The sequence below is a fragment of the Podarcis pityusensis genome (assembly GCF_964106645.2).
Source record: "Podarcis pityusensis genome assembly, chromosome: 7".
Classification (NCBI taxonomy): Eukaryota; Metazoa; Chordata; class Lepidosauria; order Squamata; family Lacertidae; genus Podarcis; species Podarcis pityusensis.
The window spans coordinates 86,724,887-86,750,852 of record NC_138031.1 but is presented as its reverse complement, the minus strand read 5'-3'; the positions used below and the strand labels follow the sequence as shown (position 1 = coordinate 86,750,852).

The 25,966-nt window shown below is 43.3% G+C and overlaps 2 protein-coding genes across 2 annotated transcripts in view; both read right to left on the bottom strand.

Moving 5' to 3' along the window:
* The window catches only part of LOC308481853 (uncharacterized protein), a gene marked incomplete at its 5' end in the record, with an annotated part of 25,344 nt that extends 3,518 nt beyond the window's left edge, over nt 1-21,826 (bottom strand). Inside the window, 14 exons of the mRNA XM_081014556.1 lie at nt 1,280-1,367; nt 2,922-2,999; nt 5,928-6,142; nt 8,343-8,473; nt 8,696-8,815; nt 11,359-11,487; nt 12,198-12,280; nt 12,553-12,630; nt 13,552-13,680; nt 15,351-15,398; nt 15,961-16,046; nt 19,037-19,088; nt 20,244-20,315; nt 21,809-21,826. Of these exons, the coding sequence (XP_080870682.1) occupies nt 1,280-1,367; nt 2,922-2,999; nt 5,928-6,142; nt 8,343-8,473; nt 8,696-8,815; nt 11,359-11,487; nt 12,198-12,280; nt 12,553-12,630; nt 13,552-13,680; nt 15,351-15,398; nt 15,961-16,046; nt 19,037-19,088; nt 20,244-20,315; nt 21,809-21,826 (1,327 nt within the window). The remainder of the gene's footprint in view (nt 1-1,279; nt 1,368-2,921; nt 3,000-5,927; nt 6,143-8,342; nt 8,474-8,695; nt 8,816-11,358; nt 11,488-12,197; nt 12,281-12,552; nt 12,631-13,551; nt 13,681-15,350; nt 15,399-15,960; nt 16,047-19,036; nt 19,089-20,243; nt 20,316-21,808) is intronic.
* On the bottom strand, nt 21,750-25,966 carry CD14 (CD14 molecule). The gene is made up of 2 exons (XM_081015183.1): nt 25,744-25,966; nt 21,750-23,664 (listed from the first exon to the last, which is right to left on the bottom strand). Exon 2 carries the CDS (start codon nt 23,652-23,654, stop codon nt 22,293-22,295), a length of 1,362 nt encoding a protein of 453 aa, XP_080871309.1. The 5' UTR covers nt 23,655-23,664; nt 25,744-25,966; the 3' UTR covers nt 21,750-22,292.

Genomic DNA, 25,966 nt, shown 5'->3' with positions numbered 1-25,966 from the left:
GGAGGGATAAGAGAGTATTTAGACACAAGGAAGGGGGTGTCTTGCTGTGTATGGTGAAATAAAATGTACCGATTCCTCCCCCCCGCCATATAAAGATACCTGATTTATATTAATACGTCTTGCCCTACAATGTGTTGTTTACATACACAGGTCTTTATACTGTAAAACCATCTCTCTCTCCATATTTCTTTTCCACACTTCATGTTTTCCCTTGATTGCTTCCTGTAGGAGCTGAAAGGGCAATACCACAGGGGATTGTCTTTTGGGCAGGGCCCCATGAGTGGAGATTGTAGCCAGAGATGGTCCATGGGGGGGGGGGATGGGGGGATGAGAGCCATGTAGACCTGGGTGAGCCAGGTGTGATGGATATCAGGCTGTGATCTCAACTGCAGTTGTATTAGCATTCAGTTCATTATCTCCTAATACTTGCTTCTTATATACAGTACTCTGCAGCAGAACTTGATGAATTAGCACTTGTGAATTATTAGTTCTTAACATTTTGTGTGATTGCTTTCCTGAATCTGGGAGGTGTTGTGGTGACCTGTTAGTTGTTCTTGGATCCACCATTGTTAACGAAGATCCCATGTGGCCTGGGGGGCTAGGCCTACTTTCAGCTGCAGCTGTTTCACCAGCTACAGCCTCTCTGGGACACTATATTCCATGCTCCAGTAGCCTACAGGCTGCTGACAGGCTACTGTCAGTTTCAATGTGCTCTACGTGGGGCTGCCACTGATGATGGTTTGGAGGCCACGATTAGTGCAGAGTGCAGCAGCCAGGATGGTATCTGACATGGCAGAAAGGACTCATAGTACATGTATCCTGAAAATTGTGCCAATTCAAGGTGCTTATTTTAATGTATAAATCCCTAAATAACGTTGACCCCAAACTTCTGAAGGAGTGCCTCCCCCAATATGTGCCAGCTTGGGTATTGAAATCAATGGAGAAAGCTTTGGCAGTGCTGCCACCTTTAGGGGCTCAGGGTGGTGATAGCTCATGGCAGGGTCTTGTCTGTAGCAGCCCCCAAACTGTGAAACTCCTTTCTCACAGAAGTGTGCCTGGCACTTTACACGTTTTGGCAGATAACTTAAGTTGCAACTGTTCATCCTGGCCTGTGGATGGTGGTAGTTTATCTATTTCATGCCTTTATTGTTGTTCTGTGGTTTAAAGATCACTCACCGTTTCATTTATCCTACAAATCAATGAGTTATCTATATATTTATCAAGCTGTTTCACCTCCAGATAGGTACAGAGTAATTCCGGCCTTGAATTGTTTTCAAACCTGATGTTTCTTTCTCCTGCTGTGTATCATCTTGGCTTTGCTGATTCCCAAGTTCACCCCCATCATCCGTATCTAATGTAATTTTACCCTGAAGTGGAACATAGTCAAGTGATTCAAAATACAGAGTGGCAATGATACTGGTATCTTAACAGAATTCTCTCTACCTTGAACCCCCTTCACACAGAGACTGAAAGAGACTGCAGAGGACATTTTTGGGCCTAGCAGGTCCCTTGGTTTGCTCAATTAGGACTGGGGGTTGGCAGACACCTACTCCCTCTCAAACACGCATACATGCACTTTCATGTAACACTGCTTATTTTTGTTATTCCTAAAATAATAAACAAGATGCAATAAGATTCTTTTCCAAATGAAAGGGCCAGTGCACTTCTGAGGCATCTGATCAAGATCTGTATTATGAGGCATCTAATCAAGATCTGCATTTTAAAATGAGCTTAAAAAATATATTTGCCAGGCAGAGACCAGCTGAATACTCTGGCAGCTGTTTATCTTCCTGTTCAAGGGCCCCACTGATCTATAGCAGTATTTCAGGGTTGTAAAAGGAAATTACAGGCTGGGAGCAAAAGGTCACACTGACCATACAAATTACAGAATACAATCAAGCTGCAAAAACACAATTAAGAGCTGGTAAATAGTGAAATTTATTGTTTAACAGAAGACTCGAGCCATATTTTCATAAGGTTAAAGGATAAATTGAAGAAGTTGCTTTTAGAAACAGCAGCTGGCTAGGGAAAGAGGCTTCTCTCCGAAGCTGCTTTGAAGCTTCAGAGAACTTAGAGAACTTGGCTTTTTCTAAGTTCCTTTTACTTTGAAAAGGCCTTTCCTTCTAAAAATCTATCTATGTTATGTATGAAATATATTGGCTTAAATGTAATTATGCAAAGGATTTCGAAAGTAAGAAATGTTAGATTCCTATGTTAGATTCTTATTTCATAGATGGTGTGTGAGAAGGTGAACCCAAGATCTCTTTAAGATAAAAAATTAAAAACCATGCACCATCTGCTTTAGCCATCTGGTTTGCAGTGAATAGGGCAACAGGGGCCAAAGGTTATCTGGTAATTAAGGTGCCTGGTCGAGGTAAATGTAAGATATATGGCTACTTGTCTGCCATTTATGGATAGAAGGAAATATAGCTCTTTGTCTCCCATAAAAGGTAATAGGAAATGGGTGTATCTTTTATGATTGGTTCTAGCAAACAGCCAATAGGAATTTCAACCAGGCTGATTGGACAGAGGCAGCCAAAGGAGGAGCAAGGGGGCTGGGCAGAGGAAATATAAGTGCTGGCCATCAGGGCTGGAGGGGGCAGAGCTTTGGTATCCATATACCACTGTGTCTCTCATTTATTTGTCTGACAAATAAATTATTATTTTAATTTCTCTATTGCTGCGTTGAATATTTTATTCCAGCTAAGCGTTAACCACAAGCAGGGTGCTACACTTCAAAAGCCAATTGCATAAAGACGAAACCATATGAGGGTACTCTTACAGTTTTTGGGTTCCTGACAGTTCCACTGTGAACTTCTACACTGGGCTTCCTGCTATACTATGTATACTATGACAAAAAATTTATTCCCCTAAAGTTACAGGGTGAGTCTGATAAGCTGAAATAGCTGAGAAGTGCTTACCCTGACTTCAGGAGAAGTAGCCTTTGCTTCATATGCTGAGGCCTCTTTCTTTTTCTTCCACCGTTGGCTTTTCAGAACCTTAAAAACAGTCGAACCCAATTCCTCAGCCTCAAAATAGTTTACAGCTATTGTGGGCACACTTCTTGGAGCCCTCCACCCTGCCCTGCTGTAATAGCCAAACACTTAGCAAGCAAAATCATGCAAGTGGTTACTATCTCCACTAGTTTCTATGGCCATTCAGAAGGACTCAATGAATCTGAATGGCAGCAGTGGCTTCCGAGATCTTCACAGGCGCTTCTCCTTGCTTTTCTGGCAGCAGGGGTGGAAGGGAGGCATGCCCATGGGGGTGCCCCTTGGATTCTGCCACCCGAGGCAGCTGACTCATGGATGGGCTGGCCCTGAGTTGGTACAATGTGAGTTTTAAAGTGCAGTTCATTTCTGCCCTGCCAGCATCCTTCGCATAGGGACACATGTGTGTGTGTGTGTGTGTGTGTGTGTGCGCGCGCGCACACACACACACACACACACACACACGGACAGGCTCAAACCAACCCCTACCATATCTGAAATTTCTTGCAACATGGAGAAACAGAAATGTTGTTGTGAACCGCCCTATGGATGAATGATGGTATATAAATTTAATCAATAATAATAAAAAATGTTCTGGGCAGCCCATTGTACTTTACATTTTTGCCACATTCTGCCAGGTGACAGAAATCAACACAAAGCAACAGGTGCACCAGGAGTTTCTTACCAGTTTACTCAATTGTGGAACATATTCAACCTACTGATTAGTCTAAGCCAGTGGTTATGCTATTCCTCGACTAGGGGATTGGCCTCCAAGCCAATCTGCGCACGAAGCCAAATCAAGCAGCCCTGGGTTTCTGCAGGCATCAGCTCTAAAAGGGACTTCTCCCTCATGCTGCTGATGTTTGCAAAATGCAGGCTTTCTTCTCCTCTCCCTGTCAGCTGATGGGAACGAGAGAAAGAAGGCTTTGCCAGCCCTATCCTTAGAGCTTTGGAAAGTACCTCAACCTACACAAATGCACATCTACCACAACTGTGTACCCTAAGATTGTGAGATAACCCCTTGATTTTTTAAAACCAGAGAACGGATATCCCTTCAAAAGCACTTCATGGAATGCATCGTAAGATTCCTTGTCAACTACTAAGCCAGTAAAATGTAGCATCTGAATCACTATAACAGCTAAATTAAAAACTTGGAGCACAGGGGCAGCTGGGGACAAACAACACGGGGAGTTCTGCCTCCATTCCCCACTGTTGAGCTTCCCAGAAGTACTTGACTGGCCTCTTTGGAAACAGAACTGACCTGATCCAGGATGCCAAATCATATGTTCTGATCTGATTTAAAGAAATATAATTTACTGTAAAACCACTTTTCCTTCAGATTTTTAAAAATGTCTGAATTTTAATTTTTCCATTACAATCATACCTTGGTTGTCGAACAGAATCCGTTCCGGAAATCCATTCGACTTCCGAAAACATTCAACAATCCAGGTGCGGCTTCTGATTGGCTGCAGGAGCTTCCTGCACTCAGTCGGAAGCCACGTTCAGGTTCCAAAGAACATTCGCAAACCAGAATACTCACTTCCAGGTTTGCGGCATTTGGGAGCCAAAACGTTCAAGTTGCAAGGTCTTCGGGATCCAAGGTACGACTGTACTGATTTTCGGGGGGGGGGGACAGTGCAATTAAGGGGGGGAACCCCCCACATAGGTTAGATAATTAAAATGTAAGAGACTGGTCAATGATTAGCATTTTCAAAATTAACTTGTTTTCAAATTGCTAAACATTTTTCAAAATCTTTTATATATCTATTTATAAGAAGAAAATAGTAATATTACAGTTTAATTTTAATTTTAATTTAGTTTAGTGAGATGAATTCAATGTTAGGGATAACTAGGAAACAGACTGAGACTAAAACTGAGTTTCAGTATTGCAATGACCACAGACAAACCTACAGTGCAGCTGCAATTGGAATATGGCATATAAATGGAGTTGTCCCATCTCTAAAAGGATGTTGTAAACTTGGAAAAGTGAAGGAAAGAGCAGCCAAAATTATCAGGGAGGACTGGAGCACCTTGCCTACAAAGAAAGGCTAATGTGTTCGAGGTTTTATAACATAGGGGAAAAAATTCTAAGGAACAGGGGCTGACACACACTCGAGTTTTATCAGTTATGCATGGAGTACAGAAAGTGAACATAAGTTTTTCTCATTATAATAAAATTTGGAATCCACCCATGAAACTAACTGGTGCCTAATTAATTTACGGAACTTGCTGCCACAAGATGTGCTTATATAGCTAATAAACTTGGTTTTAGAATACAATGTGGTGTGTTCACGGCTGTCAAGTCCTGTATCAACTATTAGTCATTATGGCCATGTGAAACTCTCACACATGGGGGCAGTATCCCAGGGAATACCAGTTGCAAGGCAGCAATAACAGGAGAGGGCTCCTCTTTCCGACATCCCTGGAGGCATCCGGCTGGTCCCTTTGGGAGGCAGGATGCCCTGTTGGTCTGATCCAGCAGAGCTCTATGGGTGACTGTGTTCTTCTTATTTAGGCTTTAATTCAGATAACTGCCCATTAAATGCAGATCATTCTTGTGAGTGCCTGAGAGATTCTACAGTTAACTGCCCAGTCTTCTGCGAGTCCAGAATATTGTGCTTCAAACACGGCCTTTCAACTCTGGCTGCATGAGATTTCTGGCAAATACTTCATTATGCAGAGTTCATACCAACTAGAGTGGTACCTTGGTTTGCAACCGTTTTGGATTACAACCATTTTGGATTACAAACACGTCAAACCCTGAAGTGTGTGTCCCTGTTTTTTGGATTACAACCTCTCTCTTTTTGGATTACAACCAATATTTTTTTTGGAGGCCCCATTGGCAAAAGCACGCCTTGGGCTACAACCTGTTTTGGTTTACAACCGGACCTCCGGAATGGACCAAGGTATCACTGTATGCTGATGCTGCGCAGTTACCTGTATCTCCTTGATCACCCTCTCCAATTGGCTGAGCATGCTCTCCTGCTCCACCCGACTCCTGAAGGACAGCTGGGCTCTCAGCTCTCCTATCACCTCTCTTCGTTTCTGAGCCTCATGAGTGGGATCCCAATGGACTGGTGCCACTTTCTTTGTCACAGTCCTCACTTGTTCAGTCAGTGAGATGGCAGACCGTATCTCTTCTCCAGAAGCATCTGGGAAAAACCCCACAAAACTCTCAGCCAGACTTTGTAACATCTGGGTTTATTGGTTGGCCTCTTGAGTAGTAGTCACCACTTGAGGCAAACATCATTCTCTTTTAAAACTCTGATAAAGACACACTGTGGGCTTATCCACACATATTTTGCCTTGCTCATTCCAAGTACAGGTCCATGCTTAAAAGCTCTATGTCCAAGTGTTCATTTGGTGTGTGTGTGTTTTTCTCCAGGGCTTTCCCTGCAAAAACCTGCTCTTTAGCACTTGGACATCAATTCAGGTTTTCCATTATTGCTGTTTGCTCCAACTGAGCTTTAAAAAGCGGGTTTTTGCAGAGGAAGCTCCAGAGCAAAAAAGAAATGCAAAAGGGCAATCAGACCCAGTGCTTTAAAATGTGGACTGTTCCTAGACAGAGCAGAGGAAAGGTAAGTGGGGTAAGCCCTGAGTTAGCACAGCTAACTTTAGTAGTAGTAGTACTCTGCAAAGATTTTGTTTCCAGATTAAACAGGTGCCACTCAGTTTCCAGCAGGGGCTACTGAGACTAACTGCCTTTCCTGCTAATAAAATAAACCAGATCTTCCCCTAAAGCAATATACTTGTGCTGGATCTGAACCAACACGAGAAGGATAACTATCCTACAACCACAAGTTTTAAACTTGTTTTATTTTGATGTTATTTTATATGTATTTAATTTTATGTTCATGTTGTATTTTTATATTTCATGGCGGTAGTTTTTGTTTTATAAAGCTATTGCAGTAAAGTTTTAAAACTCTTTTACACAGAACGTTATTGGCGTGAGAATTGCAGTGTATTATTCTCGTGCAAGTCGCAGCAGAGTGTATTAGAACCCACCTGCTGGGCTGCGTTTATTCAGCTGGCTGTGAAGATTAGCTGTATACACTTGCTGCAGCCACTTCCCACTTGGTTTGCGCTGTTTCCTTCATGCTTTCAACAGGCAAAGAAATCTTATCATTGGAATAAAAAATATCTAGCTAGCATTTTTTCACTGCTCATTAGTTAAAGGATAAATATTAAAACCCTACACAACAGTCCCAGTTTGGTGATTTTGAATTCTCAAAGTGCGGCTTTTCAAGTGCTGTAAATGCTTGTTTATTTTAAATTCTGTAGTGCAGAAGCAGGCTGATTTTATATTTAAGCTGCAACCTATGTTAAGAATTCCTCTGCCCTATATGTTTTATGAAGAAACAAATCCAAGCTATGTACTTGCTAATATTTTGGCCTTAGAGTGGTTGAGTAAATGTTGGGGCTATGTATTTGTGGCAATGTTTTTTCTTACCAATTCCACTGAAAAACAACCACTGCTGCTTATAAGACAGAGTGGGAAAAATGCATTGCATAACCATGTTTTACATTGGTTGAAACAGTCACTTCCTGTGAGTTTTTAAAATGTTAGGGCTTTTAAGACAGATGTTTCTCTAGTTCCCTTTTGCAGTGAAGAGGCAGAATCAGCTCAGCACACCAGAATAAAAGAAACAAGGAACAAAAAATTACCTTACTTATTCAAAGCACAATATTTTTTGAATAATGCAAACCACGTAGAGAATGAATTGTTAATGGGGAGTATGAAAATGCTGTAAATTGATAATAAATTGATATTACTCATGGTAGTGTAGTTTGGTAAAGTGATAAGAACCTTAGTTCCCCGTCACAGAACTGCAATCCTCAGGGTCCCAAGATTAATATTAAACTGTTTTAAGCCTGTGGTATGGAAGTGCCCAGAAGCAGAGTATCCTTTCCCCATCTAATGGATGGAGACATTGTCGACTTCAGGCAGAAGAGCCTTTTTCAGATCTTTGGAGAAAAACCAACAAGCCTCACAATCAGATCATGGAACATGTATGTACAGTGGTACCTCGGGTTACATATGCTTCAGGTTACATACGCTTCAGGTTACGGACTCCGCTAACCCAGAAATAGTGCTTCAGGTTAAGAACTTTGCTTCAGGATGAGAAAAGAAATCATGCTCCAGCGACACAGCAGCAGCGGGAGGCCCCATTAGCTAAAGTGGTGCTTCAGGTTAAGAACAGTTTCAGGTTAAGAACAGACCTCTGGAACGAATTAAGTACTTAACCCGAGGTACCACTGTACTTGAGAAGGGAACAGTGCTTGACGAGCTACAGCAAAAACAACCTTCCTTCAAAATCATACAAAAGAAAAAGATACGTGTAATTGTGGTACCTGGCAGGGTGAGGCACAACAGCAGGAAGGTGAGGGCATTTTCTTCCAGCAAATGCTTCAGCATCCAGCAGAGGAACCCTGTGTCAGCAGGAAGAGCCGCAGCAGATGAAGCTCGGAAAAGAGGCAAAAAACTGTACAGGAAAGGAGCAGCAAGGAACAGATCAGCCAGCAGGCAGAGAATAAGCACATTTCTTAAAGCAGAATTAATTTGGGCGAGTCCTGAGCAGTGAAGGTGACTGTGCCCCAGTATCAAAGATTTAGGGGCTACACATTCCCAGAAAAGGAGGCCTTGTGCTTCCTGCACATTCTCTGATAATCTGCTTGACCTCTACTGAGGCCCACCCCATACTCACGGATCAGCTGAGTGTTGCTCATTTCCTCCAGAAAACTCAAAGATCTTGACAGCAGCACGCTGAAGCCCCTGACCACCCTCTGCTTTTGTCTCCATGGTGATGGTGAAGAGGTTGCCACATCTCAGGGGGAAGGTAGGAAAGAGAAGGTTAGGATGGTCTGGGTAGATAGGTGAGAATTGCCATCTCTAAGCTCCCACTACCAGTATCTGGCCATTGTCATTTACATTTTACATAAAGCTGTTGTCCTAATTGTGCAACTCAGCTTCGTTGTTAATGCTCCACTGTGTAATTTCCAGTGCAGTCTTCAACTCTGCTTTTGCAATGTTCTGGAATGGCGGTGAGGGAAAGGATAATGGAAGGCCTTCTTCTAACTTGCATCAGGAATCCTGATGGAGCAAACAGCACTGAGCTATATGGACCAATGTATGACTCAGGCTGTGTCCAGACCAGGGTGTTAATGCATACATGGGTTGCTGTTTCCATGTGCACATATGTGCACCTTTGCCCACACATGAGTGCACTCAAGTATATACTTCCAAAATCTACCTTGATGCTTCCTGGACGGTGCTTGATGGGAGGTTTTTGTGTGGTTTTGTGTTGCCTCCTCCCCTCAGTTAGTATTTCCCCATCCACTGTAAGTTCCTGGAAGCTGAGGTCTGGCATGCATGCAAGTATGAGGACTGCAACCAACACTGCAGCTCTGCTGCTGCAAGGGACATCTGTGTCTGCAATGAAACTTCCTTTCCTGTCACTTCCAGCACGCTGTGCACCCTCAGTATCAGCTCTGGAGGGTTGCAGAACCTTCCACAGCAGATTTTGAGGGCACACTGGGGGCAGGGTGAGAGTGGGAAGAGGAAACAGAAGTCCTCTTGCACCAGTGGAGCTCTGCTAGCACAGCATTTAATACAACCCCTTTTTTACATTTCCTTGCGCGCACAAGCATATATGATATGCACAAAAGAGCAGTTTAAAAAATGTACGTGGGTTGCTGCTAGCCAGGGAACTTGAGTTTCTTTGTGGGTATCCAGACATGCATTTGCAGCTACGAACACACACCTTTTAAAAGAAAAATAATGAAATACAAGTTTTTAATATATACCAGATTTGCACAAAAGAGCAGTCAATGAATGAATGAATGAATGTGTGTGCCTCTCTAAGCCAGGCAAAGGTTTGGAGTCACTTGGACAAAAGGCTGCCACTTCCTTTCCTGCCTTCCTTTCTCACCTGCAAGGGCAATTGTTATTTTTAATACAGCTGTGCTATTTTTGGAGATTGATTCTCTTAAGTTTAATTTGGTTTTATTACAGTGTGGTTTTACGTTTTTGTTCTCTTTATATATACAGCCCCCTAGACAAATTATTTTATGAGGTGTCTCATAAACAAGCCAGCAAGCAGATAGAGTTAGTGGCATGATAGGCAGTGGATCAATAAACTGCCTGATGGTGCCAATCCTTGACCCTGGGCCGGCTCTGCTGTCGGGTGAAGCAAAGGTCTCTGCCAGATATTGATGTGCGTCATCCTACACTGCTTCCCTAAGCAACATCCCTCATCCAGACAGACTGGTATACTCTGGAACTCCTTGGCATACCAGGACTGCTACAGCTTCAGCTACTGATTACCTCCCAGATCAGATTTTTTCTTTTTATAGTGCAGTGCATGACTGTTTTCCAAGGCCAGGTGCAGAAGGCAGTAGGCTGGTGGCAGCAGGGGGGGCACTAGTGTGTGTGTATCTGTGCTCCTCACCTCCAACCTAGTGCTTCCCTTGCCCTTCTCCCTCACAGTCCCAGCAAGCAATAGCACCCCATCTCTTGCCGCATGACTGAATTAGTAAGATCCGAACCCTAGAAATGCAAGGTCCCAAATGTGCAGAGAAGAGACAACTGTGGATGGACGGGTGTCTGTTAAACTTCAGATTGAATGTATATAAGTTAAAGGGGCAGCTCACTGCTGGGATGCTGCTGTGTACATTCTAAAAACACGTGAAATGGCTGTGGCATTCCTGTAAAACCTGGGGCGTGAAGCGCCAGCTGCAGAATCGGTTCCTAGCAGGCATTGTGCAAGTTCTTAGCTCTTTCCTTCCTCAAACTGAAAGGACTGGCAGGGAAGTATTCTTGTGTCATCATGAGTAAGAATAGCCTTGGGGTTCAGCAAGAAATGATGATGCTTTAAAAAGCAAATCTTTGATCGTAAGTCACAGAAGCCAAAGGCCTAGTGCAGGGGACGCCAATGTGGTGCCCTCCCAATGTTCTGGGCTACAGCTGCCATCCTAATTGGCCATGCTGACTGGGTCTGGTGGAAGTTCTCATTCAGATAATCTGCAGGGCACCCAGGAAAAAGTGTGGGCTGACTCAGTCTCAACTTTCCACCAAAGAGTAGTGATTGTACCAGTGACTGTGCAGCTCCTGAAGCTAAACTGCACGTCCATGATGCAAGCAAGCAGCTTATGAGCTGCACATATGTGAGCAAGGCCAAAGTCTGGCCAGTACACTTCTAAGGGGCACTCAAGTGGCACAGATTGCAGGAGGAGAATATTCTGCCTCTCGAGTGGAGATCTCCAAGTTCAGGAAGGTGCATCAGAGAGAATGTCAGAATCTTGAGCAGCGTTAGCTGTGTGTGCTGCTCTCTTCCCCTCAAAAGAGCACTTTCCTTTCTGCTGCCCTTACATGGCTGCTTTGTGCTGCTTCTGGAAAGATTTCTGCAAATAACTTTGGTGCAATGACATCCCCTGCAAGTAGCAATGAGTGGCAGCTTGTGAATTGGCCACAACTACTTCAGTCGCTTCTTCTACCATCCTAAAGAGAGAAGGAGAGAGTTGATAGTGTGAGGCATCTTAATTAGGCTGCCATAGAAATAATAAGGAGGGTGGTCAGAGGTTCCTCAGAAACGCAGGGCTCATCCAGAATTTACGCCACCCTTTCCAGGCACAGGTCCAACCTTTACAGCTCCATGGTCAAGCATGATGTTGTTTTTTTACCCTGGCACTTTTCCTGGGAAAACCCGATTGCTGTTTGCTCCAATTCAGTGGTAAAACACAGATTTTCCTAGGGAAAGTGCCAGGATAAGAAAACCAACAACATATTCACATTCCTTATGTCTTACATAAACTGTAGTCTGTCTGAATGAAATTTCTTGTGCATACCATCCAGTCAGATCCCTCCCCAGCCATTCATAGAATCACAGAATTGTAGGGTTGGAAGGGACGCCAAGGGTCATCTAGTCCAGCCCTCTGCAAGGCAGGAATCTCAACTAAAGCACCAATGACAGACAGGCATCCAACCTCTGCTTAAAATCCTCTAAGGGAGGAAAGTCCACCACCTCCCAAGGGAGTCCATTCCACTGTTGAACAGCCCTGTCATATTCTGTTCCATTGGGTGAAATTCTCCCTGATCTCTGAGTAATAAAAAGTGAAATCCCAGATTCTTCTCTGTTTTCTGTGCTAATGTTTCCTCTCCTCCTCAACAAAGACCAATCCAACACCATAGCCTTGGAATTGGATGCTTACAGCCCCAGTGGAGGGAGGTCCATCACCTGCAGGACTTGACTTCTGGGGCTGAGGAGGTCTTGAGCCTTTCCATCTGTGTAGATCTGAAATGGGATGGATGTGAGAAAAGTATCAATACAGCTGTGACTGGGATGAACCCTGGAAAATGGCAATGGCAAACCCGAAAGTGCAAAAACTATTATAGTCACATCAGTGAAAACGAAAATACAGCTTCCATGGCTTGCAGAACAAACAGATACTTGGGACAGTGGCCCATGGGCCATAGCAATGAGGACACAGGCAACTTACAAGAACGTTTTTATGGAAGAGCATTGAGTGCATAAAGCTGGTGCCACCCTATGCAAGGTATGCTCACCTGGACAAAGGTGATGGTTTGGAGGTACTGAGTACTATTTTTGGCAGGGCTAGTTTCTTGCAAGACAGATTCTATTACCTGAAGACAAATGGGAGAAAGAAAGAAAAATGCAACTCATCAGAGTTTATGCCTTGCATACACAAGTGGCTGCTTACAACTGATGCTTTTGCATCCTTTTGGAATTGTTGTTCAGTACTTTGGTGAGTATCACAAAACAGCCCAATGATGTCATTATCAGCCCACAATGCAATCTGGTGTTTTCTGAGCTGCTGATTTGTGGTGAGTTTCTCAGTGTGCAATGGAATTGAAGCTTTTCACGTGTAGACTGGCAAAGTGCTATTGGGCCAGTGAGGGCTTTGGACTGAGGATGAGGCACAGATTGGGGAAAGTCCTGAGGGCCACATGGAGAACATTGGAGGGCCACATTCAGCCCCTGAGCCTGAGGTTCCCCACCCCAATGTTATGGGGAATGAACTGCATGCAATCTCTCATGGCTGATCATCGAAGAATTGATGCTTTTGAATTATGGTGCTGGAGGAGACTCTTGAGAGTCCCATGGACTGCAAGAAGATCAAACCAATCCATTCTGAAGGAAATCAGCCCTGAGTGCTCACTGGAAGGACATATCCTGAAGCTGAGGCTCCAGTACTTTGGCCACCTCATGAGAAGAGAAGGACTCCTTGGAAAAGACCCTGATGTTGGGAAAGATGGAGGGCACAAGGAGAAGGGGACGACAGAGGATGAGATGGTTGGGCAGTGTTCTCAAAGCTACTAACATGAGTTTGATCAAACTGCGATAGGCAGTGGAAGATAGGAGTAACTGGCATGCTCTGGTCCATGGGGTCACGAAGAGTCAGACACGACTAAACAACAACAACAAAGGTCTCATAGGTAGCATCCTTCTTTCTAAGAGTCAGGTGCCATCTACAGTATCATCCTCCCCTGTTCATAATTTCATTCCATAATGACTACATATTACAGTATAGAAGTCTCCCTCACCTTCTGGACAAAGGCTTGAATCTGTGTCTGGGTTCCGTCGTGATGGGCTTCACAAACCAGCAGGGACACACTGTAGCCCAAAGGCACCATGTCCAGCAGAGGTTGCAGCTGCTCCAGGAAGAGCTTGTCCTGGAGTGAAGGACAAAAATGATAATCTGCATGCCCAGCATTAGTGCATATCAACCCAGATAAGGCCTTGGGTTAGGTTCCAGGACTCCAGACACTTGACAAAATGAAGCCCTCTTTACTGGTTTATTCCCTGAATACAACCTACTGTATAGCATGAACCGTTTTTCTTTTTTACAAATTAAATATTGAAATATTTAGTGAAAACATTCTTTTTTTTTTTAATTAATATTTATTAAAGTTTCAGAAAAAATAGAATCGCATTAATAAAAAAGAAAAATTTAAAAATAAAAAAGAAAATTACACAATACAAAATACAAAATACAGAAAGATAAAAGGGGGGAAAAACAGTTAAAAACAATTCCGTCTTTTCATAACTTCATTTACATTTACTTGTTTCTCGGACTTCCTCATACCTCCCTCTTTTGTATTCCAATTCAGTTTGTTAGTCCAGCAATTTCTTTCCCTCCTTTTTAATCCCAATCCTTAATCTTAATATATTATAACATTAAGTTTTTACCTATTAAAAACCAATTTTTCCATTCTTTTAACCTTTTTAATCCTAATCCTTAATTTTAATATATATAACTTTAAAGCCTGTACAGCTAGAAGCCACTTAACTTCAATCCAACATCACTCTAACATTCTTTAATTTTGCAATATTTCTGTAAATAATCTTTGAATTTCTTTCAATCTTCTTCCACCAACTCTTCTCCCTGGTCACGGATTCTGCCAGTCATTTCCGCCAATTCCATGTAGTCCATCATTTTCATCTGCCATTCCTCCAGTGTGGGTAGCTCTTGTGTCTTCCAATACTTTGCGATGAGTATTCTTGCTGCTGTTGTAGCATACATAAAGAAAGTTCTATCCTTTTTTAACACCGATTGGCCGACTATGCCCAGGAGAAAGGCCTCTGGTTTCTTCAAGAAGGTATATTTAAATACCTTTTTTAATTCATTATATATCATCTCCCAGAAAGCCTTAATCTTTGGGCACGTCCACCAAAGCTGAAAAAATGTACCTTCAGTTTCTTTACCCAGATAAGGCCTTGGGTTAGGTTCCAGGACTCCAGGACTCCAGACACTTGACAAAATGAAGCCCTCTTTACTGGTTTATTCCCTGAATACAACCTACTGTATAGCATGAACCGTTTTTCTTTTTTACAAATTAAATATTGAAATATTTAGTGAAAACATTCTTTCCCAAATTCATTTTGGAACTTGTTTGCAACAAATTATGCTGCTAATGCTAACACATTTGTTGTTTTCACATGGAAGAAAAGCTCAGTTAGCTTAGCTTGGAAAAAAGGCCGGGGAACGCATAATGGAAATTTATAAAATTATGCATGGTGGAGATAAAGTCCCTCTGCCGTGATACTAGAACTCAGGACCATCTAGTGATAATAATTGGCAGAAAGGACAAACAAAATAAGGTATTTCTTCACACAGTGCAAAATTAATTTATAGACTTCACTGCCACAACAGCTGCCCTAGATTGTGGTGGTGGGGACTTGAACCTCTCAAAATATCCTAAGAACTAGCTCTCATTTGTGAAATCAAAGCTGTCATGTCAGAAATCAAAATTGGTGCACCAAGTGTTCCACCCTAGCTCAGCACATCAACAAGTTATATATTGCAAGGGCTGCACAGAACAATATCCTGGGTATGTTGTACCTGTCCAGTGTCCAGACTGAAGACTCCATCAATGGTGAAGCAGCCTTCCTGGAAAGAGACAGCAGCCCTCAATTAGTGCTTGAAGATTTGAGGTCTCTCTCAAATCCTTCCAGTAATTTCCCCATCTTTCTTTGTTGTCAGTGTCTGGTTCACGGGATAATACAGACAAGGCAGATGTGGTCAGGACCATGGGCAAATCACTGTGAGAAAGCTGGCTAGTGTATCTTGCGCCTAGGAAGAAGCTGTGCACAGATCTCCCACAGCCAACTGAAGGCTGGCTAGCCTAGAACGAGTTGGACCTATCCACTCAGAGGAGATGTGTGTAGCCTAAAAGGGCCACTGCCTTATTCTGGAGCCATTGACTCTTATGACATTGAGGTGATGGAGACTGCCCTGAGAGTGAGTCTTCTGAATCTGATAATGCCTTATGGCCTGGAAGAACTCAGGGGCTGGCAACATTCCAAGAGGTGTCTGCCTCTGTGCTTGAATGGGGTTAGGGCTAGAGAACACAACAGCATCATTCCTGACCATTGGCCGTGCTGGCTGGGGCCGATGGGAGCTGGAGTACAACTATATCTGGAGGGTAACCCTGCTCTAGGAGCTTTCTCACCTGCACTCCTTTGTCTGCCTTACTAATGAATATCAGACGGTTAGAATCTTTGTTCACCACCAGGAAGCTGTCTTGTTTCAATGAGCCTGGAAGGAGCATCAAGCAAGAGTACTAATTAGAAATACAGCCACCGTATTCTTCAGCATCCTATGGGCATAGGGAGAGACTTTATTAATTATCGTCTCTGAATAATAATGTCATTAATTAAAGGTTCTCCACCCTTATGGGAAGAAAAATCTGGGATGGGGCAATTCACAAAGAGATCAAGTGGAAATGACTCCTAAGTATCCCAGCCAGAATCAATACAAAGCAATAACATGGGCAGAACCTGAAAGCAATGCAGGTTTTTTTAAAGTGGCCTTTGCTGAATGAAACCTTTGTTGGTAAAGTCTACATGATTTCCATAAGACAACATGTGCAGCACATGCTGCCTTTGGCTTTAATCTCAGGAGAGATTAAGAGCAAGGAAAGACTCACTCACACTTTGCCCTGTGCTTTCTAAGTACAGGTTTATACTTTAAAGCTGCATGTCTGAATGCTTCTTTCTTTCTTTCTTTCTTTCTTTCTTTCTTTCTTTCTTTCTTTCTGCCCTACTGCTTTCCCTGGGGAACCCCTCTCTTTAACGGTGAATCAGAAGAAACAGCAAACTGGATTTTCCGCAGATTGCCATTTGTTCTGATTCAGTGGTAAAGAGCGGATTTTCATAGGAAATGTTCTGGAGCAGCAAAAAGAAAAAGAAGAAAAAGGGCTCAGACACAGAGCTTTGAATCGCAGACCTCCTCCTAGAAACATACCACAAAAGAAAGTCTGGAGGAGTCTGGAGTTTAACTTGACCAAAACAAAAACAAAAAACTAGAATGGAATCCTATCTCACAGTAGGTGAACCGTCACACGTCTTCTGGGCATCCCCTGCAACCAAGATCATTCCAGGTGTGTTGCTGTCTATCCTTCTTCTGGATTTACTCCTTTGAACTTGAGTAGGTTAAAGTCTTCAGAGAGGCTTTAGCGCAGGCCAGAGGGAACATTTTGTCTTTGGTTTCATCCAGAGTATCACATTATGAATGAAAATTGAGTCCTGTTAACCACAGTGCTGGGTAGAACATCACCCATATGCAATTTTTTTTGTCAAAGAAAGGGCAAGGAGATTCATGTTATATATTTTTGTACCCCATAACTTATTATCTCCATGTTAAAATGATTCAATCAGACTCCTTACTTATAGGATTAATTATAGAATAATATAATTGTAAAGTTTGAAGGGACCCCAAGAGTCATTCAGTCCAACCTTCCTCTGCTGTCTGCCATGGTTTGGCTGGACACAGAAGAGTGGTGGGAGGCACCAGCTGGGGAACCCCCAGGGGATGAAGGCTCAGAGTCCAGGGAGTGGTGGTGGGACAACGATGAGTGGTCAGAGGGATCAGACTGGGAGGAAGAGGTGTCAGAAGCTGAAGAGGTAACAGGGCCTAGTAAGCAGGAAGAGGCTATGGCAGAGAACAGTCCAGACTCAGAGGCAGAAGGGGAGGCTGGAGATGAGGGGGGGCAAGAGGAAGCGATGAGTGAGGCTGGTGAGGAAGCCAGGCTTTCCCCCTCCTGCTGCTTCCCCCCCACCTCAGACAGGCAAGACAATGGAGCCTCAGATAGGGAAGGAACTGGGGGAGGAAGAGACTTAGGGAGCTGTGTGAAGGCGGGAACTTCAGTCCCCACAACTGCCTCATGGGGCAAGTTCTACTGGGGAGAGTTGCTGTGCCGTCTAGGCCTGATCTCCTGAGCTGTCTGGTTTCTTGAATAAAGAGTTAGCTTCACTGAAGCCGTGTAAATTATTCTTGACCTGCTCCTGACACCTGACACCTTCCAGCTTGTCAATGCCCTTCTTAAACTGTGGTGCCCAGAACTGGACACAGTACTCCAAGTGGAATCTGACCAAGACAACAGAGTAGAGCAGTACTCTTACTTCCCTTGACCTGAACACTATAACTTCTGTTGAAGCAGTCTAGAATTGAATTAACTTTCTTTTTGCTGCTGCATCACACTGTTGACTCGTGTTAAGCTTGTGGCCTACTATTGTCGTGCAGTTTGATAAAGTGGAAGTTGCGGCAGAGAAACTATTTTAAAGGAAATTATGAATATGCCCAGTGCTTTTTTTCTGGAGAGACGCAGGGGTAAGCATACCCCTGAACATTTTTTGAATCTAAATTTGGCCTCATTGAGGGGCAGTATTTCAATATGAGTAGGCAAATGAGAGTACCCCTAAACTTTTTTAAAGGAAAAAAGCACTGTGTATGCCTAGCATATAGCATGTGATAGGGTTAGCTGTGGAACTGCTGAATCAAGAGTTATGCAGCTGATTTAGGAACACCCATATCCCCCTTAGCATCTTGCAAGAACCCTGAAGCCTCAGCACACGTGGTCCATCTCTCAGCCCCAAAGGCTCCCTGGAATCTCTGAGAGGCACAACCTTTTTCTGTAAAGGTCTCTGAATGATGCTGGGTCCTTTAGGTGACATCATGAAGCCATGTGGTTTAGGGCCAATGACAGAGTGTTTCAGCTAGATTTTCTAATCAGAATAAAGATTGACAGGATTGAGAAGTGAAGTACAACAGTACCTAGTAACTACTCGCTAAAGACATTCTTGGATCAAGAAGGCAACAGACATTTATTCCCACACCACATATGGGAATAGAGGAGAAGACAGCCCACAATGGTAAGCAGGCAGCATTGACCTGAAAGCAGGAAGGGGTTGTCAAAGTGGAAGACAATCTTTACTATTACAAAAAGGTGCCATCAATAAAAATGGGACAAGGAAAATTAGCTTTTGCCAACTCCTGCTAGTCCCTCGTTGCTCACATCTGTACATGTCACTCCTGAAGGCCATTTTTATTCTTGCTAAGAAGAGGTCGTTCCTCACTGTAGGCTGCAGAGAAGGTTCCTGTTTCCCCTAAATGTTATTGTTGCTTATATGTAATTAGCCAATATGAAAAAGGAATAGTGTAGAATAGGATACAGCAAAGTTTTCTGGTGCTATGCAGCCATCCCCAAAGAAAGCGGGTTCCCATTCTCCAGCTGTTGAGTACTATACCTGGTATCTGTCGAATTCCCACAGCTGCTTGAACACGCACTTCCTGTTCAGCCTGTCAGGAAACACAGCAGAGACAGCTCAGTTTGGGGTGCCAGTGAGAGTCAGTCCTTGGGAATCTGTTTTGGAGAGGCAAGTGCAACCAGGCAGCCAGGTCCCAAATTCTGGTGGACATCAATATCAACATAGAGCTCAAGCAGAAGATGGAAACCTTGAGCAGGGTGCAGTGGAGACAGAACAGTTCTCAGCTCCCTAGAAAGAGTGTTCTCTACAACGCCCTGCATGTTGACTAGCTCATGCAGGGCTCCCCTCTGCAGTACCCACCTGCCCAGCATCCATGGCTGACTGTATTGAGCTCTTATTTCCCTAATGCTTTCCCCATGGGAGCTGTGAAAAGCAGATAGCATTACCAGAGTGATAGGGTTACCGTTAATGTTTAATCCTTCTGCCTGTGGCCCAGGCATTTCCTGGCAGCTGTCCTTGAAGCACTAGAAAGGGCAGGTTGGGGTCTAGCAGTGGCAGCAAGAATGGGATAGGCAGGCTAAGGGAGAGAATTAACTGGCCCTGTGGTAACATTGGCTAGGGCTTCTGCGTGTGAAGAGTTAGGCAGCAAACAGCCGTTGCTCTTCTGCTTTAACCTGCAATTGGAATAGCTTCTCTGCTTCCAGACTTCTGGAATGTTATTTCAACATTCTGTAGCCAGGAACGCAACCCCCGTTTCCCCAACCCCAAAAGTTGGAGGGGCAATTTATTTTGGGATGATGCTCCCTACTCCCTTGATATAGCCCAGAACATGATTGTTCCCCATTCTGGAATTTGGGGGAGGGGAGAGAGAAGCAGACATGAAAGCAATGCTGTTTGGAAAGTGAAAGGTGGCCCTAGAGCAGAGAGACGAACCCCACAGAGATGGAAACTGCTTGCACATTCCATATAGGCTGTGGTTGGCCATAAACCCTACCATAGCTGTCAACTTTTCCCTTTTTTTAAGGGAAATCCTATTCGGAATAAGGTAATTTCCCTTCAAAAAAGGGAAACGTTGACAGCTATGAACCCTACTGAGTAGCAGAACTTAGTCCACATCATGACTCAGTTATTGTGCAATGTTGCCCCAGAAAAACAGTAGCGTACATTACACCATTTCCACTGAGATTTATTGAGAGCCTGGGAAGAAGGGCAGGAAAAAGGGACAGGGTGGTCAAATCAAACTTACCTGATGGTTGAAATGGGAATCAAAGGCCCGCTCTGAATCACTCTGGGTGGGTGAAGACCCCAGGAGGCCTTCCTAGGGTTAGGAGGAGACCAGCAATGCCTCCTATTTGTCGAGAGTCTGATGTGGAGGAGGCATGGGGGACACTGCTGAGGAGGGGGCAGAGCTTGTGAGCCACAAGGAGGGAGCCACCGCTGCCGACAGTGATGCATTCCTTGGAGGCCAGATCTGCTGCCCCTGGAGATCCTGCCGCCTGAGGCAGTTGCCTCCTGGGCCCTGACCAAGACCTATATCCCACCCCTCCATTATCATTCAGGTGACATGGAACGTAATGGGGGCATATACCACTCTGGCCTCATGTGGCACTCAGAGCATGCATGGTGAATCTTTGGCAATGGCAACTATGGCAAAAGGGCACTTTGCAGAAGAAAGCAGCATGGTGTAGAAGCAATTTTCACTGCTTCCTAACTGTTGGCTCCGAGCCCTACCTAATTACAGTGGTACCTCGGGTTAAGAACTTAATTCATTCTGGAGGCCGTTCTTAACCCAAAACTGTTCTTAAACTGAAGCACCACTTTAGCTAATGGGGCCTCCTGCTGCCACCGTGCCGCCGGAGCACGATTTAGTACCTCAGGTTAAGCAAAGTTCTTAACCTGAGGTACTATTTCTGGGTTAGTGGAGTCTGTAACCTAAAGCGTCTGTAACCTGAAGTGTATGTAACCCGAGGTACCACTGTAAGCCTTCTGAAGCTCAGCCCCTGAGCCTCAGACAATGAAGCCTGTCACAGCAGAAAGGGAGCAGCATCTGAACTAGCTAGAGTGGCTTTTTAAAAAGATCTAAAGCCACACCTTCTAGCTGACTTCCAACATAGAATCATTGTCCCATTTCCTCTTTATTTTATAATTTTCATTTTATTAGATATAGCTTCTCAAGTCTACAAAGAGTATTACCTTTCAAGATAACATGGGATAGCTAATACAATTTTATAATGACATCTTATTTTCAAGGAAGGAGGGACTGGGAAGGAAAGTATATTAATCCAAGGCCCATCCAAGGTTTCTTTCTAGGGTCATACAACCTGCTAAACTGTTTATAATAGATTTATTAGTTTTCTAGTAGGCTGACTGTACGTGTACACCTCCCTCTCCCCCATGTGAGAAAAAGATTCTGAAGACCAAACTGGACATATAGGTGGCTGGGTCTCTTATGGTTTTTAAACATGGCAAATGCAGCCATGGGAGATTCAGATCACAGTGGCACTGGAGAAGGAGCAGAGCATATGGTAATTGCCTCTCGCTGTTTTCCACATCCATGGATGACCCCTCTTAGAGCAGGCTCTGTGGGATGTATGCAGTGTATGGGATCATTATATCTCTCTCTCTCTTAAAAATGGCATCTGTAAGCAGCTGGAGATCAAATGTACACTCTACCTTTTTGTTGTTGCTTTATAACAATTGTAAATATTTATGAGTTTTTAGTACAGGGGTTTATTTTAAAAAGATGTTGGAAGACTGTGGTTAATTTTTAATAAAAATAACATGTGTTTCAGCTGGTAGAGGAAAAGTTACAGTCAAAGCAGCATGCATTATTCTAACTGAAGCATACTCTTGCTCCCCCTCTTTATTTTATTTTATTACAAATTCTGCACACTCATGCCATTTGCCCAGTAATATTCAATACCCAACCCCAAATTCTAATTTTCTAGTTTATTTATTTATTGAGGTTTTTATATACCACCTGTTATGCAGGCATTTTTATTGCATTTATAACCCAGCTTTTCCTCCAATAAGCTCATGGTTCTCCCCCACCTCATTTAATCCCCTGCAACAACCCTGTGAGGTAGGCTAGGCTGAGTGATAATGACTGGCCCAAGCTCACCTAGTGCACTTCATTTGAGAGTGGGGATTTGAACCCTGGTCTCCCACGTCTGACCACTACACCACACAGGCAGCGTCATAAAATAGTATCATAAAATACAGTACAAAATGTACAAATACGATTCAATCTAGCCCTTACACTTAATTTATGCCACAATCAATTGTGATCTGCTTGTTAGTTCCCTGACGAGTCCCAACAGTTCAGAATTGCTGAAAGAAAATGTCCAGAAATTGTAGCACTGAAAGCAAACAGAAAAACAAGGTGAAGGCATATCAGCAAGTTGAATATTGAGCCACGAGTGACCAGAGCCTTGCACTGCAGTGATGAAAAATGTGCATTTTTTACCAGGGAGCCCTGGTAATTGAGAGGAGAATGGCATGTATAATCCTGAGGCCAATCAGGCAGCAATGATGGTTTTGCTGCTAAGTCCTGGATATCCCTGGAACAAGAACAATTGTAGAGATTGTGGCCAGCTTTCAAGCTCTGCAGACGCAGGAGATGGTTGCTGGGAAGTTGTGAGATCTGGTTTTGATCAAGACTGAGGACCTGCAAACTAGGAAGCCTGTCAAGTGAGGGAACAGTTTGCAGCCTGTTTTTGGACAGGTAGAGCTCTTTCAAGGCAGGGAGTGAGAAGTCAAGGCTAAAAATGTTATTGGCACTTAGGTCTAATATCTCAATGTTGGGTGGCAGAGAACTGCCTATTTGCTCTAACCCTGTACTGGACAAATTAAAAATTTGAAGTGAATGTGGCCACGTGCAGGAGGAGGAAAAGACTCGGGGCCGAAAGTTATTCTGACTTAGGTCTAAGTGAGTGAGCATCTTGAGATGGCCAAGAGTCTTGCACACAGTCTCAAAAGAGGTCAGATTGTTGTGGTGGAGTTTTAAGATTTGGAGTTGCGGAAAAACCCCTTCGCAGAATGTTGACTTCATGGTTTGGTCCTGGAAATTGTTTCCCGAAACATCCAGTAAATGCAACGATGTGAACATCTTGCTAATTTCGCACGGGACAGATGTGACTTGTGACTCTGTAACTGTCAGATTCTGCAGGGTCTCCAGCCACCTTCTCAGGCGGGACATGTTCAGTCTGTCATCCAGGGGGGCAGCCGTCACTTTGTGAAAGCGCAAGGAAGAAACCTTCAGGTCCCACCAACCTGGGAGGCGCCAGGGAGCGTCTCTAAGGAAAGTACAGTTTACAAATTCAAGTTCTGAGACTTGAGTGTAGGAAAGAAATTGCAGGGACCCTGGCACGAGAACCTCTGGCACAATGAGGTCTGTAAATATGAGCTTGCGAACTAGCAGGGCCTCCAGAATGTCAATTATCTGTGAGTTTGGCTTGATTCCAGAAGAACCTGTAAATTGTTCCAGATTTCCTCCTCGAAGCTCATATGTGGTGGCTGGAAGGCACTGAATGAAGTTATTCGCCTCTAGTGAACAAACACAGTGACGTTGGGACTCTGTAAAGTTACAGTTGGCTTTTGCTTTGGGGAGTTCCAGTCCCAGGAGAAGGGAGAACACAAAGGCCTGAATTCTGAGCATGATGCAAACCCTGAAAAGAGAAAAGCCACAGTTGTTTTTTAAAATAATTTTTTTGTTAAAGATTTTATTGGTTTACAAAAGCACATGCCAGAAAAGTCATAGTTAAATCACAACATTATTCCCTAAAGTGTCAGCAACCATCTGTATGCTGCAGGATTTGACAGATCGCATGGGAAGTCAGTGGGAACAACGTACTCCAAGTAATGCCACACACCTCTGAGGTTTTGTCTATTTTATCATCCTGGATTCCTTTGCTAGTGGGGATGGGAGAGGTAGCATGGCACCTGAGACCCTCAAATGCCTCTTCCCTCTAGAAAAACTATATATATATATATATATATATATATATATATATATATATATTTGATACACAAGAAAAAAGAAAAAACACAAATACACACAGTAATAACCATAGACACATAATTTTCTTAACAAACAATAAAACATATATTGGTCTTAACGCTAAAGACCCAACCTCCCGTCTATTCCATATTTCGATTTCATATTACTTATTGCCAATACACACTTTTATCATAATTAAACTTTTTCTTAATATATCTAATTTCTTATATCCGCCTTGCAACTATTACTGAAGTTCCTCGAATGCTGCTACAGAATTTAAACAACTATATTTATTTTTCAAATATTCTTTGAAAACCTCCCATTTTGAAACAAATTCCTGTTTTGATTTATTCTTAATTTTTCTGATAGACCGTCTAATTCAGCATATTCTGTCAGCTTTCGGATCCAATCTTGTACAGAGGGGATTTCATTACTCTTCCATTTTGCCGCAATCAGAACTCTTGCTGCCGCCGTCGCATATAAAAAGATACCCTTCCTTCCCTCTAGAAACTATAATGGAGACACAGCGCAGGTTTGGCCTTGTGATGCTACTCGCCACTATGCCAGTTTCCACTCCTCTCTCAGACCCATCTGCATTTCCAGCCGAAACATAGACCTCACAGGCTCACACCATGTGAAATAGCGGTGTGTGCAAAAACTTCCCTCACATAGAAAACTAGCAGCCCAGGGAGAAGCTAGAGCACTTTGTCCTGATAGACAAGTTTTCTATGTACAATGATTATTTGATTTTATTTTTTGCATGGAAAGGCATTCAGTCTCATGAAGTGCCACCTGCAGTCAGAAATGGGACACTTGCCTCAGTAAGAGGGTAGGCAAGGAAATTGCTGCTCACTACTTAACAAAACAAACAGAAGATGGGTTTTGTTGTTTGTGAGCAATGAGGAGATGGAGAGAGGAGAGGATCTTTTCCCTGGATACTTTTAATTAAAGAGAGGGGACACAGCCCTGGCCGTCTTACTTCAAATAACACATAGCCAAGGAAACACTAACAAGCCTATTGTTGAGAGAAATGTGACACAAATGACACTCTGGTGCTACAACTTGCTCTTGGTTTATGGTTGCATTCAGTGATGTGGGACACAAAATTTTCCAGGGCTTAATTTTTCTGCAGAAAAGTTTACATTTCATAAGTTCTTTAATAACAATGGGTGCCAATTGCAACTAAATATTAGACAAGCTTGACACTATCAAAGTTCATAGCTTTGTTTACTAAATACAGTACAAGTAAAAATAAACATGCTAAATGAAATCACTCAGATAATTACTATATGCAAATCACCCTACAGTATTTGCATGTACAGTTTTTCCTGGAAGACCCACACCACTGACTACGTATAGTTCATCCTTAGAAAATAATAAGGTTCGTGTCTGTTTTTGTTTTTTGTTTTCATTCTGCCAGTTATAGTGCTCTCCTGGAACTGAAATCTATTTAAATATTGCTATGTTCAGAAGCAGGTCACAAAGCTAAAATAGAACTGGAAAGTAGTGTAGCATATGAGATGGCATTTCTTTACCAGCAAGGTACAGTATGTCAGAATCACAAAATGCTTTTGCATACTTAGCTGGAAGAAAGCTACCACTGAACACGGCGGGTGGGTGGCGGAGCTTACTTCTGAAAATAGGTGGATAATACGTACAGGATTGTGCTGTACATGTGCCAGAATGGCCCTCTAGTGCTTAAGAGGAGAAAAATGGCATTTCAACAACAAAACTAAAAATCACCTACCAACTGCTCTGGAAGTTGAGACTCGTTTCTGCCACAGATCTCCTTCTGCTCCTTTCCACACACAACACGATATCTTAGTAACTGTCCCGTTGTGTTCAGTAGCAGCAAAGGGTCAGAGATTACTCAGTTTTAATTTTCCAGCTGAGTTCTTCCTCCCAACCTGCTTCTAGTTATTTTAGCAGAATTTCACAAGCCTTTTGAGGAACTTCCAACACAGGAAGAT

Excerpts from the sequence above, each read along its gene's own strand:
- CD14 (XM_081015183.1), bottom strand. The coding sequence starts at position 23,654 with ATGCTCAGAATTCAGGCCTTTGTGTTCTCCCTTCTCCTGGGACTGGAA.